General features: G+C 38.5%; 1 protein-coding gene across 1 annotated transcript in view; it reads left to right on the top strand.

The window, feature by feature from the left end:
• LOC132517141 (protocadherin alpha-C2) overlaps positions 1 to 17844 on the top strand; it is a 105874-nt gene that overhangs the window by 34902 nt on the left and 53128 nt on the right. Inside the window, exon 2 of the mRNA XM_060143788.1 lies at positions 32 to 51. Within this exon, the coding sequence (XP_059999771.1) occupies positions 32 to 51 (20 nt within the window). The remainder of the gene's footprint in view (positions 1 to 31; positions 52 to 17844) is intronic.

Here is a 17844-nt window from a genome sequence, read left to right on the forward strand (position 1 = left end):
AGTGCTTTTGGGAGATGTATGAGTGGGAAAGTTTTGACAACATCTGATAATGTTAATGACCTATTGATTTTTGTTGCCTTCAATATTTGCAGTTAGAGGGAAATAATATTCCAGAGACTAAGTACACTTTAGCTGGCTTGGGCTGAAGGTAGACTAAATTACTAAGAGGTTTTTACATTGCTCAAATGCGTGTAATGTGACTATCAGAAATAGCATTTGGCAGAACGTCAAATGAATATAAATCACAATCTAGGACTCTGATTAAAGTATGGGAAGCAAGGAATTTATTGGTAAGGATTATTCTTTAAAACCAAAACTTAAGGATAAAGGTGGTTGCTCACCTTGTTCCCAATTTTAATTGATGAGATGAGAATGGGTCAGGAAACCACATGTCTCTTTTATACTGCATTTATGAAAAAGAATTAGGATAAGAATTTCTTCCTCAAGCTATAAACATAGAACTTGTCTTGGAATCTAAGAATGAATATGCATTCACGTTGTCTCCTATGCTGCAGAGAAAGAGAAAAGCCTTTCTGTCCCAACCCAAATTGTTGGCTGTTCCTAGAGTCATCTGTTTGCCATGTACACATATACTGTTTTCATAGCTGAGCTCTATTGACATACCTCAAAATGTACTCTCTGAATTCAGGCACATTATGTTTATTCTTTAGAATCTTTAAGCAAAGATTACAGCTGTTTTGTTTAGAATCAAAATGATGTTCATACAAAATAAAAACAACCAATTAAGACATCTTAATAGTGGGTTTAGGCATCTGTATACATCACTTGAGATTGGCATGTCATTTTCCTTTCTTTTAAGGATTTGGTATCAAGGTTATGCTGGCCTTATTAAACAAGTTAGAAGTGTTTTTTTTCCTCTCCTTTTTTTCTAGTCTCTGGTCATGTTTGTTAAGATTGGTGTTATTTCTGTCTTAAATATTTAGTAGAATTCACTAGGAATGTTCTCTGTGCCTTAAGTTTTCTTTGTGGGAAGGTTTTAAATCATGAAATCACATTTCTTTATTAGTAAGAGAAATATTCATATTTTTATTCTTCTTGTTTCATTTCTGTGAATTCTCTTTTTCCAGAAATATGTTAATTTTATGTAAATTTTCAAATATTTTGGCATAAAGTTTTTTATAATATCCTCTTTGTGATCTTTGTAACATCTACAGGATCTGTAGTGATATTCCTCTTTCCAATCTTGATGTTATTGTCACCTCTCATTTTTCCTGGTTAGACTTGGAAGTAGCTTATTATATTAGCCTTTCAAGGACTAACTTGGCTTTTGGGATTCTCTTGCTTGTATATTTGCTTTCTATTTAATTGATTTCTGCTTTAAACATTATTTACCTCCTAATATTTTCTTTATGTTCCATTTGCTATTTGATTTCTAGCTTCTTATATAGCTTATTGTTTTTCAGGTTTTGTTATTTTTAATGTATGGATTTAAAGCTGAAAAATTCCCCTAAGTATGGTATGATCTGCTTCATGCAAATCATATTTTTAAAATTTTTAATTCAAGTGTAACATACATAAAAGTTCATATATCGTATATGTATAACATGCTGAACAATTCAAAATCAACAGAATCATGTAATCACCACAGAGGTAAAGAAGTAGGAGAGCATTACCAGCACCCCAACCCCCACTCAGCCCCCTCTATCTTTACTCCCTTCTGAAATATAACTATTATCATGAATTCCAACATCATAAAAATAGAATCGTATGGTATGATTATGTTTTTGTGTCTGGCTAATTTAATTCAATATCATACATATGACAATCACCTGGCCTGCTGTGTATAGCAATAATCCATCCGTTAAGTTGCTGTATGTCACATTGTATGAATATATCACAATTTATTTATCCATTTTTCTGCTGATGGACATTTTTTTCAAGTTTATTTTTGCTATTATGGACAATTCTGCTATGAACATTTTTTCCGTGTCTTTTGGTGCACATATTTGCATTTCTGATGACTATGTATCTAGTAGTAGAAATTGCTTGGTTATGTGGTATGAGTATGCTCAACTTTAATAGCTACTGCCAACAGGTTCCCAAATTAGTTGTTCCAAGTTCCTCTCCTGCCAGCAGCGCTTGAGAGTTTCAGTTACTCCACATTCTTGAATAATTAGTTTTACCAGACTTTTACATTTTCTTTGTTATAGTGGTATGTACTAGTATCTCATTTTAAAAATTTAAGTTCTAGATTTGTGTTTTTTTCCATATAATGTAATAATTGAATACTGAACAGTCTACGAAGTGAATATTAAAATGCTTAGACCATTCATCCCTCCCTTCCATTGTATACTTTTTTTTAAGTCAGGTTTATTGGTTGTTTGAGAAATATTGGTTCACTGAGCTCTACAGATCTTCCAAATGTGGACACATTTTATTATGCAATAACAAAAAATCACATTTGTCAATACCACCATCGATCTCATCAGACAGACAGTCTTTTAGTTTTGGGAAGATACAAGCTCATGGTGGCAGACAAAAGTTTTCCAAAATTGTGATTCTTACTCAAAATCTTAAATTTTATCATTTGCAACAAATACTGTCACTTGTTTTCCTTGCAGTGACAGGCTCATTTCATTCATTTTTAAGAGAGTGTCTGCCTTCTGGTGTTATAAATACCCAAGTCCATCTTGTAAATTTCCTGTCTCAGACCTGGAGTCAACCATTCTACAAAGATCCTTCAATTCTTTTTTGTGGGAGATGGTATTTAGAAATATAATCTGGACAATAGGTGTGCTTATTCCTACGTGGTTGAGTCAGCGTTTCTAGGTGTGAACTAGGGGATATGCATTTTTTAAAAGGTAAAATAAATCACAAGTTCATATTAATTTTTACAATTCAAGTTCAGAACTATAAGGTTTTTACTTAATTTCATCACTCTTACATTTGTATCTCCTTTCTCCCATAACAAAAATCCCAGTGTTGGGCTTCCCTGGTGGCGCAGTGGTTGAGAGTCCGCCTGCCGATGCACGGGACACGGCTTCGTGCCCCGGTCTGGGAAGATCCCACATGCCGCGGAGCGACTAGGTCCGTGAGCCATGGCCGCTGAGCCTGCGCGTCCGGAGCCTCTGCGCCTCAACGGGAGAGGCCCCAACAGTGAGAGGCCCACGTACCGCAAAAAAAAAAAAAAAAAAAAAAAAAGTGTTCATTTATATCAACATAATTACTAATTTATTACCACAAACTACTCAAAGAACACACTTAGAAAACAATACCAGCATTAAACCAACATTGTGATTACAGTAACAGTTTAATATTTTTGCCATTCTTTTCATTTGTAGGGTATATTTTACTAGGCTTGTACAAGTTACTGTGTTTTAAAGTATCTTGGAATAGTTCATCTCTGTGTAGTTATGCCACCAACTACACAGAGTTAGGTTCATTTATTTCAAGTTGCTTTTGCAGTGAGGGCTTTCTTTTTTTTTTGAATTTTATTTATTTTTTTATATAGCAGGTTCTTATTAGTCATCAATTTTATACACATCAGTGTATACATGTCAATCCCAGTCACCCAATTCAACACACCACCATCCCCACCCCCCGCGGCTTTCCCCCCTTAGTGTCTATATGTTTGTTCTCTACATCTGTGTCCCAACTTCTGCCCTGCAAACCTGTTCATCTGTACCATTTTTCTAGGTTCCACATACATGCATTAATATACGATATTTATTTTTCTCTTTCTGACTTATTTCACTCTGTATGACAGTCTCTAGATCCATCCATGTCTCAACAAATTACCCAATTTCGTTCCTTTTTATGGCTGAGTAATATTCCATTGTATATATGTACCACATCTTCTTAATCCATTCGTCTGTTGATGGCCATTTAGGTTGCTTCCATGACCTGACTATTGTAAATAGTGCTGCAATGAACATTGGGGTGCATGCGTCTTTTTGAATTATGGTTTTCTCTGGGTATATGCCCAGTAGTGGGATTGCTGGATCATATGGTAATTCTATTTTTAGTTTTTCAAGGAACCTCCATACTGTTCTCCATAGTGGCTGTATCAGTTTACACTCCCACCAACAGTGCAAGAGGGTTCCCTTTTCTCCACACCCTCTCCAGCATTTGTTGTTTGTAGATTTTCTGATGATGCCCATTCTAACTGGTGTGAAGTGATACCTCATTGTAGTTTTGATTTGCATTTCTCTTATAATTAGTAACATTGAGCAGCTTTTCATGTGCTTCTTGGCCATCTGTATGTCTTCTTTGGAGAAATGTCTATTTAGGTCTTCTGCCCATTTTTGTATTGGGTTGTTTGTTTCTTTAATATTGAGCTGCATGAGCTGTTTATATATTTTGGAGATTAATCCTTTGTCCGTTGATTCATTTGCGAATATTTTCTCGCATTCTGAGGGTTGTCTTTTCGTCTTGTTTATGGTTTCCTTTGCTGTGCAGAAGCTTTGAAGTTTCATTAGGTCCCATTTGTTTATTTTTGGTTTTATTTCCATTACTCTAGGAGGTGGATCAAAAAATATCTTGCTGTGATTTATGTCAAAGAGTGTTCTTCCTATGTTTTCCTCTAAGAGTTTTATAGTGTCTGGTCTTACATTTAGGTCTCAAATCCATTTTGAGTTTATTTTTGTGTATGGTGTTAGGGAATGTTCTAATTTCATTCTTTTACATGTAGCTGTCCAATTTTTCCAGCACCACTTTTTGAAGAGACTGTCTTTTCTCCATTGTATATCCTTGCCTCCTTTGTCATAGATTAGTTGACCATAGGTGCACGGGTTTATCTCTGGGCTTTCTATCTTGTTCCATTGATCTATGTTTCTGTTTTTGTGCCAGTACCATATTGTCTTGATTACTGTAGCTTTGTGGTATAGTCTGAAGTCAGGGAGTCTGATTCCTCCAGCTCTGTCTTTTTCCCTCAAGACTGCTTTGGCTATTCTGGGTCTTTTGTGTCTCCATACAAATTTTAAGATTTTTTTGTTCTAGTTCTGTAAAAAATACCATTGGTAGGGCTTCCCTGGTGGCACAGTGGTTGAGAGTCCCCCTGCTGATGCAGGGGACACAGGTTCGTGTCCCAGTCTGGGAGGATCCCACATGCCATGGAGCGGCTGGGCCCGTGAGCCATGGCCGCTGGGCCTGTGCATCCGGAGCCTGTGCTCTGCAACAGGAGAGGCCACAACAGTGAGAGGCCCGCGTACTGCAAAAAAAAAAAAAAAAAAAAAAAACCATTGGTAATTTTATAGGGATTGCATTGAATCTGTAGATTGCTTTGGGTAGTATAGTCATTTTCACAATATTGATTCTTCCAATCCAAGAATCTCTCCATCTGTTGGTATCATCTTTAATTTCTTTCATCAGTGTCTTATAGTTTTCTGCATACAGGTCTTTTGTCTCCCTAGGTAGTATTATTCCTAGGCATTTTATTCATTTTGTTGGAATGGTAAATGGGAGTGTTTCCTTAATTTCCCTTTCAGATTTTTCATCATTAGTGTATAGGAATGCCAGAGATTTCTGTGCATTAATTTTGTATCCTGCAACTTTACCAAATTCATTGATTAGCTCTAGTAGTTTTCTGGTGGCATCTTTAGGATTCTCTATGTATAGTATCATGTCATCTGCAAACAGTGACAGATTTACTTCTTCTTTTCCAATGTGTATTCCTTTTATTTGTTTTTCTTCTCTGATTGCCATGGCTAGGACGTCCAAAACTATGTGGAATAATAGTGGTGAGAGTGGACATCCTTGTTTTGTTCCTGATCTTAGAGGAAATGTTTTCAGTTTTTCACCATTGAGAATGATGTTTGCTGTGGGTTTGTCGTATATGGCCTTTATTATGTTGAGGTAATTTCCCTCTTTGCCCACTTTCTGGAGAGTTTTTATCATAAATGGGGGTTGAATTTTGTCAGAAGCTTTTTCTGCATCTATTGAGATGATCATATGGTTTTTCTTCTTCAATTTGTTAATATGGTGTATCACATTGATTGATTTGCATATTATGAAGAATCCTTGCATCCCTGGGATAAATCCCACTTGATCATGGTGTATGATCCTTTTAATGTGTTTTGGATTCTGTTTGCTAGTATTTTGTTGAGGATTTTTGCACCTATATTCATCAGTGATATTGGTATGTAATTTTCTTTTTTTGTAGTATCTTTGTCTGGTTTTGCTATCAGGGTGATGGTGGCCTCATAGAATGAGTTTGGGAGTGTTCCTTCCTCTGCAATTCTTTGGAAGAGTTTGAGAAGGATAGGTGTTAGCTCTTCTCTAAATGTTTGATAGAATTCACCTGTGAAGCCATCTGGTCCTGGGACTTTTTTTTGTTGGAAGATTTTTAACCACAGTTTCAATTTCATTACTTGTGATTGGTCTGTTCATATTTTCTATTTCTTCCTGGTTCAGTCTTGGAAGGTTATATACCTTTCTAAAAATTTGTCTATTTCTTCCAGGTTGTCCATTTTATTGGCATAGAGTTGCTTGTAGTAGTCTCTTAGGATGCTTTGTATTTCTACGGTGTCTGTTGTAACTTCTCCTTTTTCATTTCTAATTTTATTGATTTGAGTCCTCTCCCTCTTTTTCTTGATGAGTCTGGCTAATGGATTATCAAAGAACCAGCTTTTAGTTTTATTGATCTTTGCTATTGTTTTCTTTGTTTCTATTTCATTTATTTCTGCTCTGATCTTTATGATTTCTTTCCTTCTGCTAACTTTGGGTTTTGTTTTTTCTTCTTTCTCTAGTTCCTTTAGGTGTAAGGTTAGATTGTTTATTTGAGATTTTTCTTGTTTATTGAGGTAGGCTTGTATAGCTATAAACTACCCTCTTAAATTGCTTTTGCTGCATGCCATAGGTTTTGGATCGTCGTTTTTTCATTGTCATTTGTCTCTAGGTATTTTTTGATTTCCTCTTTGATTTCTTCAGTGATCTCTTGGTTATTTAGTAACGTATTGTTTAGCCTGCATGTGTTTGTGTTTTTTACGTTTTTTTGCCCTGTAATTGATTTCTAATCTCATAGTGTTGTGGTCAGAAAAGATGCTTGATATGATTTCAATTTTCTTAAATTTACTGAGGCTTGATTTGTGACCCAAGGTGTGATCTATCCTGGAGAATGTTCCGTGCGCACTTGAGAAGAAAGTGTAATCTGCTGTTTTTGGATGGAATGTCCTATAAATATCAATTAAATCTATCTGGTCTATTGTGTCATTTAAAGCTTCTATTTCCTTATTTATTTTCTGTTTGGATGATCTGTCCTTTGGTGTAAGTGAGGTGTTAAGGTCCCCCACTATTATTGTGTTACTGTCGATTTCCTCTTTTATAGCTGTTAGCAGTTGCCTTATGTATTGAGGTGCTCCTATGTTGGGTGCATATATATTTACAATTGTTATATCTTCTTCTTGGATTGATCCCTTGATCATTATGTAGTGTCCTTCCTTGTCTCTTGTAACATTCTTTATTTTAAAGTCTATTTTATCTGATATGAGTATTACTACTACAGCTTTCTTTTGATTTCCATTTGCATGGAATATCTTTTTCCATCCCCTCACTTTCAGTCTGTAGATGTCCCTAGGTCTGAAGTGGGTCTCTTGTAGACAGCATATATATGGGTTTTGTCTTTGTATCCATTTAGTAAGCCTGTGTCTTTTGGTTGGAGCATTTAATCCATTCACGTTTAAGGTAATTATCAATATGTATGTTCCTATGACCATTTTCTTAATTGTTTTGGGTTTGTTTTTGTAGGTCCTTTTCTTCTCTTGTGTTTCCCACTTAGAGAAGTTCCTTTAGCATTTGTTGTAGAGCTGGTTTGGTGGTGCTGAATTCTCTTAGCTTTTGCTTGTCTGTAAAGCTTTTGAGTTCTCCATCAAATCTGAATGAGATCCTTGCAGGGTAGGGTAATCTTGGTTGTAGGTTCTTCCCCTTCATCACTTTAAGTATATCATGCCACTCCCTTCCGACTTGTAGAGTTTCTGTTTAGAAATCAGCTGTTAACCTTTTGGGAGTTCCCTTGTATGTTATTTGTCGTTTTTCCCTTGCTGCTTTCAATAAGTTTTCTTTGTCTTTAATTTTTGCCAATTTAATTACTATGTGTCTCGGCGTGTTTCTTCTTGGGTTTATCCTGTATGGGACTCGCTGAGCTTCCTGGACTTGGGTGGCTATTTCTTTTCCCATGTAACGGAAGTTTTCAACTATAATCTCTTCAAATATTTTATCTGGTCCTCTCTCTCTCTCTTCTCCTTCTGGGACCCCTATAATGCAAATGTTGTTGCGTTTAATGTTGTCCCAGAGGTCTCTTAGGCTGTCTTCATTTCTTTTCCTTCTTTTTTCTTTATTCCCTTCCTCAGCAGTGAATTCTCCCATTCTGTCTTCCAGGTCACTTATCCGTTCTTCTGCCTCAGTTATTCTGCTATTGATTCCTTCTGGTGTAGTTTTCATTTCAGTTATTGTTTTGTTCATCTCTGTTTGCTTGTTCTTTAATTCTTGTAGGTCTTTGTTAAACATTTCTTGCTTCTTCTCGATCTTTGCCTCCATTCTTTTTCTGAGGTCCTGGATCATCTTCACTATCACTATTCTGAATTCTTTTTCTGGAAGGTTGCCTATCTCCACTTCATTTAGTTGTTTTTCTGGGATATTATCTTGTTCCTTCATTTGGTACATAGCCCTCTGCCTTTTCATCTTGTCTATCTTTCTGTGAATGTGGCTTTTGTTCCACAGGCTGCAGGACTGTAGTTCTTCTTGCTTCTGCTGTCTGCCCTCTGGTGGATGAGGCTATCTAAGAGGCTTGTGCAAGTTTCCTGATGGGAGGGACTGGTGGTGGGTAGAGCTGACTGTTGCTCTGGTGGGCAGAGCTCAGTAAAACTTTAATGCACTTGACTGCTGATGGGTGGGGCTGGGTTCCCTCCCTGTTGGTTGTTTGGACTGAGGCGACCCAACACTGCAGCCTACCTGGGCTCTTTGGTGGGGCTGATGGTGGACTGGGGGAGGGCTCATGCCAAGGAGTACTTCCCAGAACTTCTGCTGCCAGTGTCCTTGTCCCTACGGTGAGCCACAGCCACCCCCTGCCTCTGCAGGAGACCCTCCAACACTAGCAGGCAGGTCTGGTTCAGTCTCCCCTGGGGTCACTGCTCCTTCCCCTGGGTCCCAATGTGCACACTACTTTGTGTGTGCCCTCCAAGAGTGGAGTCTATGTTTCCCCCAGTCCTGTCGAAGTCCTGCAATCAAATCCCACTAGCCTTCAAAGTCTGATTTTCTAGGAATTCCTCCTCTTGTTGCCAGACCCCCAGGTTGGGAAGCCTGTCATGGGGCTCAGAACCTTCACTCCAGTGGGTGGACTTCTGTGGTATAAGTGTTCTGCAGTCTGTGAGTCACCTACTCAGCAGTTATGGGATTTGATTTTACTGTGATTGTGCCCCTCCTACCATCTCACTGTGGCTTCTCCTTTGTCTTTGGATGTGGGGTATCTTTTTTGGTGAGTTCCAGTGTCTTCCTGTGGATGATTGTCCAGCAGCTAGTTGTGATTCTGGTGTTCTCATAAGAGGGAGTGAGAGCATGTCCTTCTACACCGCCATCTTGGTTCCTCAGCACTTGCTTTTTAAAATTAAATATTTTGGAACCACCTTTATCCAATTCTCCCTCTCCCCCACCCCCTCCTTTTGTAACCACAAATCTGATCTCTTTTTCTATGAGTTTGTTTGTTTGTTTGTTTTTGTGGTATGCAGGCCTCTCACTGTTGTGGCCTCTCCTGTTGCGGAGCACAGGCTCTGGAGGCACAGGCTCAGCGGCCACAGTTCACAGGCCCAGCTGCTCCGTGGCATGTGGGATCTTCCCGGACCGGGGCACAAACCCGTGTCCCCTGCATCGGCAGGCGGACTCTCAACCACTGTGCCATCAGGAAAGCCAAGTTTGTTTGTTTTTTGAAGTATAATTGACCTACAGCACTATGTTAGTTCTGGTGCACAACATAGAGACTTGATATTTCTGTACGTTATGAAATGATCACCATAATAAGTCTAGTTACCATTTGTCACCATACAAAGATATTACATTATTATTGACTGTATTTTCCACACTGTACATTTTATACCTGTGACTCGTTTATTCTGTAACTGGAAGTTTGCACCTCTTAATTTCCCTTACCTAGTTCACTCATCCCCCAACCCCTTCCCTTCTGGCAACCACCTGTTTGTTCTCTGTATCTATGACTCTGTTTCTGTTTTGTTTATTCATTTGTTTTGTTTTTAGATTCCACATATAAGTGGAATCTTACAGTATTTGTGGTTGTCTGACTTATTTCACTTAGCATAATAACCTCAAGGTCCATCCAGGTTGTCACAAATGGCAAGATTTCATTCTTTTCTATGGCTGAGTAGTATTCATCTCAACTGGGCACTGTTGCTGGGCACTTAGGTTGCTTCCGTATCTTGGCTATTAATAGTGATTAATGCTGCAGTGAACATAGGGGTTCACATATCTTTTCAAACTAGTGTTTTCATTTTCTTTGGAAAAATACCCAGAAGTGGAATTGCTGGATTGTATGGTAGTTCTGTTTTTAATCTTTTGCGGAAACATCATACTGTTTTCCGTAGTGGCTGCACTGATTTACATTCCTTTAAACAGTGCATGAGTGTTCCCTTTTCTCCACATTGTCGCCAACAATTCTTTCTTATTTGTTGTCTTTTTGATAATAGCCATTCTGACAGGTGTGAGGTGATGTTTCAATGTGGTTTTGATTTGCATTTCCCTGATGATTAGTGACGTTGAGCATCTTTGCGTGTAACTGTTGGCTATCTGTATGTCTTCTTTGGAAAAATGTCTATTCAGATCCTCTGACCATTCTTTAATCAGGTTGTTTTCTGTTTGTTTGTTTTGCGGTATGCGGGCCTCTCACTGTTGTGGCCTCTCCCGTTGTGGAGCACAGGCTCCGGACGCACAGGCTCAGTGGCTGTGGCTTATGGGCCCAGCCGCTCCACGGTATGTGGGATCTTCCCGGACTGGGGCACGAACCCGTGTCCCCTGCATCGGCAGGCGGACTCTCAACCACTGCACCACCAGGGAATCCCAGGTTGTTTGTTTTTTAGATGTTGAGTTATATGAGTTCTTTGTATATTTTGTATATTAACAGCTTATTGGATATATCATTTGCAAATATCTTGTCCCAATCAGTAGGTGGCGTTTTCATTTTGTTGATAGATTCCTTTGCTGTGCAAAACTGTTTTAGTTTGATGTGGTCCCATTTGTTTACTTTTGCTTTATTCATTTCTTCTAGGTTGTCCATTTTATTTGCATATAATTGTTCATAGTAATCTCTTATGATATTTGTATTTCTGTGGTGTCAGTTGTCACTTCTTTTCATTTCTGATTTTATTTATTTGGGTCCTCTTTTTTTCTTCATGAGTTGGCTAAAGGTTTATCAATTTTGTTTATCTTTTCAAAGAACCAGCTTTTAGTTTCATTGATCTTTATTATTTTTTTTTTTAGTCTCTATTTCATAAATTTCTTCTCTGGTCTTTATGATTTTTTTCCTTCTGCTAACTTTCAGTTTTCTTTGTTATTCTTTTTCTAGTTCCTTTAGGTGTAAAGTTAGATTGTTTAAGATTTTTCTTATTTCCTAAGGTAGGCTTGTATTGCTGTAATCTTCCCTTTTAGAACGCTTTTGCTGTGTCCCATAGATTTGGGATCGTTGTGTTTCTGTTTTCATTTATCTCCAGGTATTTTTCGATTTTCTCTTTGACTTCTTCAGTGACCCATTGGTTGTTTAGCATATTGTTTAGCCTCCACATGTTTGTGTTCTTGGGGTTTTTTTTACAGTTTTTTCCTTATAGTTGATTTCTAGTCTTGTAGTGTTGTGGCTGGAAAAGATGCTTGATGTGATTTCATTCTTCTAAAATTTACTGGGACTTGTTTTGTGGCCTAGCAAGTGATCTATCCTGGAGAATGCTCCATGTGTACTTGAAAAGAATGTGTTTTCTGTTGCTTTTGCATGGAATGGACTATATTATCTATTAAGTTCATCTGGCCTAATGTGTCATTTAAGGCCAGCATTTCCTTATTGATTTTCTGTCTGGGTGATCTATTCACTAATGTAAATGGCATGTTAAAGTCCTTTTCTATTATTGCGTTACTGTTAATTTCTTTCATTACATTTGTTAATATTTGCTTTATGTATTTAGGTGCTCCTATGTTGGGTGCATATATTGGGTTGGTCAAAAAGGTCGTTCGGGTTTTTCCATAAGATCTTACAGAAAAACCTGAACGACCTTTTTGGCCAACGCAATATGTTTACAGTTGTTACATCTTCTTGTTGGATTGATCCCTTTATTATAATGTAAGTTCCTTCTTTGTGTCTTATTATACTCTTTGTGTTAAAGTGTATTTTGTCTGATACAAGTATTGCTACTCCAGCTTTCTTTCTTTCTTTTTTTTTTTTTTGCGGTACGCAGGCCTCTCACTGTTGTGGCCTCTCCTGTTGCGGAGCACAGGCTCTGGACGTGTAGGCTCAGCAGCCATGGCTCATGGGCCTAGCCACTCCGTGGCATGTGGGATCCTCCGGGACTGGGGCACGAGCCCGCATCCCCTGCATCGGCAGGTGGACTCTCAACCACTGCGCCACCAGGGAAGCCCTCCAGCTTTCTTTTTGTTTCCATTTACATGGAATACCTTTTTCTACCCCCTCACTTAAGGTCTTTGCACAACTTTCATTAGATATTTGATATTTTGATGCTATTTTAAATGCTATTAAAAAATTTTTTATTTTATAGTTTTTGTCACAAGTATATAAATATAAAACTATTTTTATATTAAATTTTTTTTTTTTTTTGCCATACGCAGGCCTCTCACTGTTGTAGCCTCTCCCGTTGCGGAGCACAGGCTCCGGACGCGCAGGCTCAGTGGCCATGGCTCACACGCCTAGCCGCTTTGCGGCATGTGGGATCCACCCAGACCGGGGCATGAACCCGTGTCCCCTGCATCAGCAGGTGGACTCTCAACCACTGCGCCACCAGGGAAACCCCTCATTGTGCTGTTTTATGAGTTATTTCTTACTAGTTTTCTTTCAGTTTTACTAATTTTGTCTTCATTTTGTGTCTAATATGCTATTAGAAGTTTCCCTTGAGGTTTTTTTTTTTTAGTTATTATATTATTCATTTAAAAATTCTATTTATTATTGTTCAAATCTGCTGGGACATTTTAAATTTATTTTTTCGTCTATGAAAATATTTTCAAGCTTGCTTTTTATCTCTTTAAATATATTAAATCTTGGATATTTCTGGAGTCTGCAGTCTGAAAGTATGTTTCTGCTGTGTGCTGCTTCAGCTGTTTTTTTTTTTTTTTTTTTTTTGCGTTAAGCAGGCCTCTCACTGTTGTGGCCTCTCTCTTTGCAGAGTACAGGCTCCGGACGCTCAGGTTCAGCGGCCATGGCTCACGGGCCCAGCCGCTCCGCGGCATGTGGGATCCTCCCGGACCGGGGCATGAACCCGTGTCCCCTGCATCGGCAGGCGGACCCTCAACCACTGTGCCACCAGGGAAGCCCTTCAGCTGGTTTTTGATCACAGCTCCATATTTCCATGTGTGCCAGATTTCCCCTGACTTGTGATGGTCATTACCCTGAAAATAATATTTGTCAGGATATCCTGAGATCTTGAATGAAAGTGCCTTCAGGATAGATTTTTATTTACACCTGCCAGTGTCTGAAAACTACTAGTTGTAAACTGCTTTAATCTAAGTTCAAGATTTGAGGGTCTTTGGAGACTTAGACTCTATGTATACCCAGCTGAAAATCTGTGGGATATCCAGTATCCAACTACAACTTTATAAGATTTTTTTTCCTTTCCTGTTTTCCTTCTGTTCTGGTTGGCTCCAAGTCAAACTCCCCAGCAGTTCTCTGGGCTGGAGAGTGGATAGGTTTGTTACACCGTTACCTTGAGAATATAGTCCTTGGGGTTCCAGATTACTGTAGTTTGGAGATCCTATAAGAATCCTTAGTTTATGTACATTCTGGTCCTTAATTTCTGTCTTCCTCATCCCACAAATTATCTGAATTTATGTCCAAGTTTGTGTTGGCAGATGCTTTCAGAACGAAAAGCAAGTTCAAAATTCTGCTCACCTCTTTGGATTTAAGTTTCCTCCAGAATTTGTCTTAGCAGTTCCTCATTAACTTATCTGGTTTTTAGTGCTTTTAAGATAATTGTTTTAATAGTTTATCCAGAATATTTACTTGCTTTTAGTAAGATGGCTGCTCTGAATAATTTAGGCTGCCATTAGCTAAGATTCCCTATTATACAGTTTTATCACTAGCAGACTAGCATCTAAGTAGTATTTAAATGCTTCATAGGAGGATTTAAATATTTTATTATTAATTTTGGAAAGTAATTCATACATTAATTCTACTATGAAATACTTAGTAACTGAACCAAGAGAGCACATGCTTTCACTTAAAACATTCAGACAATAACCTATGAGGTAAAAGAATCTGAAAAAAATATATATATATACACATATATATATACATATATACGTATATATGTGTGTGTATATGTATATAACTGAATCACTGTGCTGTATATCTGACACTAACATGATATTGTAAGTCAACTATATTTCAGTAAAAAAAGAAAACACAAAAACATTCAGATAATCAAACTTTAGTAGAGGTGGTATTTGTGGCTTTACTTGACATACAACAATTTCTATATTTCTTTATTCTAGTCACTCCATTTGACATGCTTTTTTGAGCATGAGACACTCAAAATGTGGAGACAGATAAGATATAATCCATAACAGTGAAAGATATCTCAACAACAAACAGGTAAACTGTCAAATATAATACAAACAAATTAGAGCTACAGTGAAACAAATACGTGCTACGTAGGAAGCCCAGAGGAAAAGCAACTAACTCAGTATGGTGTTTGATGGAGGGTGGGGATAGGCAGGGAAATCTTCCCATGTAAGATATCTTTATAGCAGAAGATTAATGGATCATTTAGGAAGCAAGGAGGTAGAGTGGAGAATGAGTATTTCAGGCAGAGCAAAAACCATAAAGGCCTGGAGGAATGAGAAAGCATAAGAGAAGCTGAAAATAGTTTGTTTTGGCCAGAGTATACTGTACATGTGTAAGCAAGGAAGAAGTTGAGGCTAGAAAGGTAAGTTAGAATCAGATAAGATTCTTCAATGCAATGCTTAGAATTTTAGATTTTATCATGAGGAAATAGGTAGCCAGTAAAGTTGAAAATAGATTTTAAAATAATTTTTCCGTTAAAAATTCCGTTAAAAATCCACATGATCATTGTAGATGGTTTAGGAAAAGAAATCATCTGTAATCCCAAAACCTAAGTACAGTCACAATTATATGTGTTTACAGCTCTTTTAAAAAAACATGTTCCATGCATATTTTTATTTATTTATTTACTTATTTATTTATTTAACTTATTTGGCTGCAGCGGGTTAGCTGCGGCATGCAGGATCTTCATTGCGGCATGTGGGATCTTTCGTTGTGGTGCACAGGCTCCAGAGTGTGTGGGCTCCAGAGCACATGAGCTCAGTAGTTGTGGCACGCAGGCTCTCTAGTTGTGGCACGTGGGCTCCAGAGCATGCAGGTCAGTAGTTGCGGCACGCAGGCTTAGTTGCCCCTCAGCAAGTGGGATCTTAGTTCCCCGACCAGGGATCAAACCCACATCCCCTGCATTGGAAGGTGGATTCTTAATCACTGGGCCACCAGGGAAGTCCCCATGCATACATTTTTTTAAAGTTTTCATCATTTTATAATTTCTTTTTTTTTGGCTTCATTGGGTCTTTGTTGCTGTGCGCAAGCTTTCTCTAGTTGTGGCGAGTACGGGCTTCTCATCGCGGTGGCTTCTCTTGTGGAGCGTGGGCTCTAGGTGCACAGGCTTCAGTAGTTGTGGCACACAGGCCCTAGAGTATGCGGGCTTCAGTAGTTGTGGTGTGTGGTCTCAGTAGTTGTGGCATGTGGGCTGTAGGGCATGTGGGCTTCAGTAGTTGTGGCACACAGACTCAATAGTTGTGGCTTGTGGCCTCTAGAGCACAGGCTCAGCAGTTGTGGTGCACAGGCTTAGTTGCTCTGTGGCACGTGGGAGCTTCCCAGACCAGGGATAGAACCTGTGTCCCCTGCATTGGCAGGCGAATTCTTAACCACTGCACCACCAAGGAAGTCCCTCCATTCACTTTTTTTTTTTAATTTATTAACTTTTTTAAGTTCCCCAAGCTTAGAACCTCAGTCTTGGACTCGAAAGTGTGAAGATATAAAGAAAGCAGAAACAAAATTCTCAAGAAAATATATATTGAAGTCAGTATCATTCTGTGAATTTCTTAATATGCAATTTGAAAGAGTTCCAAGATGCATTCTATTTTAAGATAACTAATGGAAATCACATAAAGGCATTAAACTTAATTTTTTTTACAGCTCACTTTAACCAAGTATGCAAATATGTCTGTGTCCTACTGAGATATCAAATAACGTTTTTCCTCTCGAAGTTATACACATAAATTTACACAACCACCTAAGTGAATTTGTAGATGTTGTTTTTTCAGAGCTCTAGGAATTTTTTAGGAATTTATTATTGAATAGCGTCTCTATCATTGTCATCAAGAGAAAATAAACCTCCATTCACTTATTTATTTATTTATTTTTCTCTGCATTGGGTCTTCGTTGCTGCACGTGGGCTTTCTCTAGTTGCAGTCAGCGGGAGCTACTCTTTGTTGAGGTCTGGGGGCTTCTCATTGTGGGCTTCTCTTGTTGTGGAGCACGGGCTCCAAGCCCGGAGGCTTCAGTAGTTGTGGCTCATGGGCTCAGTAGTTGTGGCTCACGGGCTCAGTAGTTGTGGCATGTGGGCTCTAGAGCATCGGTTCAGTAGTTGTGGTGCTCAGGCTTAGTTGATCTGCAGCATGTGGGATCTTCCCAGACCAGGGCTTGAACCTGTGTCCCCTGCATTGGCAGGCGGATTCTTAACCACTGTGCCACCAGGGAAGTCCCTCCATTCACTTTTTTTTTTTTTTTTTTTGCTGTACTTGGGCCTCTCACTGTTGTGGCCTCTCCCGTTGTGGAGCACAAGCTCCGGACGCGCAGGCTCAGCGGCTATGGCTCACAGGCCCAGCCGCTCCGCGGCATGTGGGATCTTCCCGGACCGGGGCACGAACCCATGTCCCCTGCATCAGCAGGCGGACTCTCAACCACTGCACCACCAGGGAAGCCCCCTCCATTCACTTTTAATGTTGACTCAGTAACCTTGATGCATATACAAATTCTTTAATGAGAATTAAATTTGATAATTTAATTTGGTTATCTATTGTAACACCATTGAATCCCTCCATGATTCTTTTCAAAATATGTTGGGGAGAGAATAAGAATAGGGAATAATCCATGATAATTTAATTTTCTGTGCCTACCCCCAAACTAAAATTGTCTAGTTCTCAGAATTATAGCTAAATTTTTCATCCAAGGATGCAATATTCCTCCTTGTACTCAGGAAACTCACAGTCTGACATTTTTAGGGTTGCTGCTACTTTCTTAACACATCATTGTTGACACTTGGAAAGAATGACTTTTTGTAACTTGAAAATCCTATTTATTCTTCAACTCCTGCTAGCTTAAGGAACACTAAATCTACATATCGTAGGAGGCATATCTGTCCAATATATCCTATGTATTCATTGATTTATGAACCAATAAATCTTTCATATACAGTTTAAATGAGCTTATGATAATTGGATCAGAGGAATACTAGTCTAGTTTGAGAGTACAGCAGAAAACCAATCATGAGAGGCTATGATGAAATTTTAATTATAAAGGATATTGAATATCTTAGGGTGACAACTCTGTTGTAATAGATGTAACATTGAGTTGGAAAGAGAGAAAGTGAGATTTTTTTCCCC

Source organism: Lagenorhynchus albirostris, chromosome 3 (assembly GCF_949774975.1).
Source record: "Lagenorhynchus albirostris chromosome 3, mLagAlb1.1, whole genome shotgun sequence".
NCBI lineage: Eukaryota > Metazoa > Chordata > Mammalia > Artiodactyla > Delphinidae > Lagenorhynchus > Lagenorhynchus albirostris.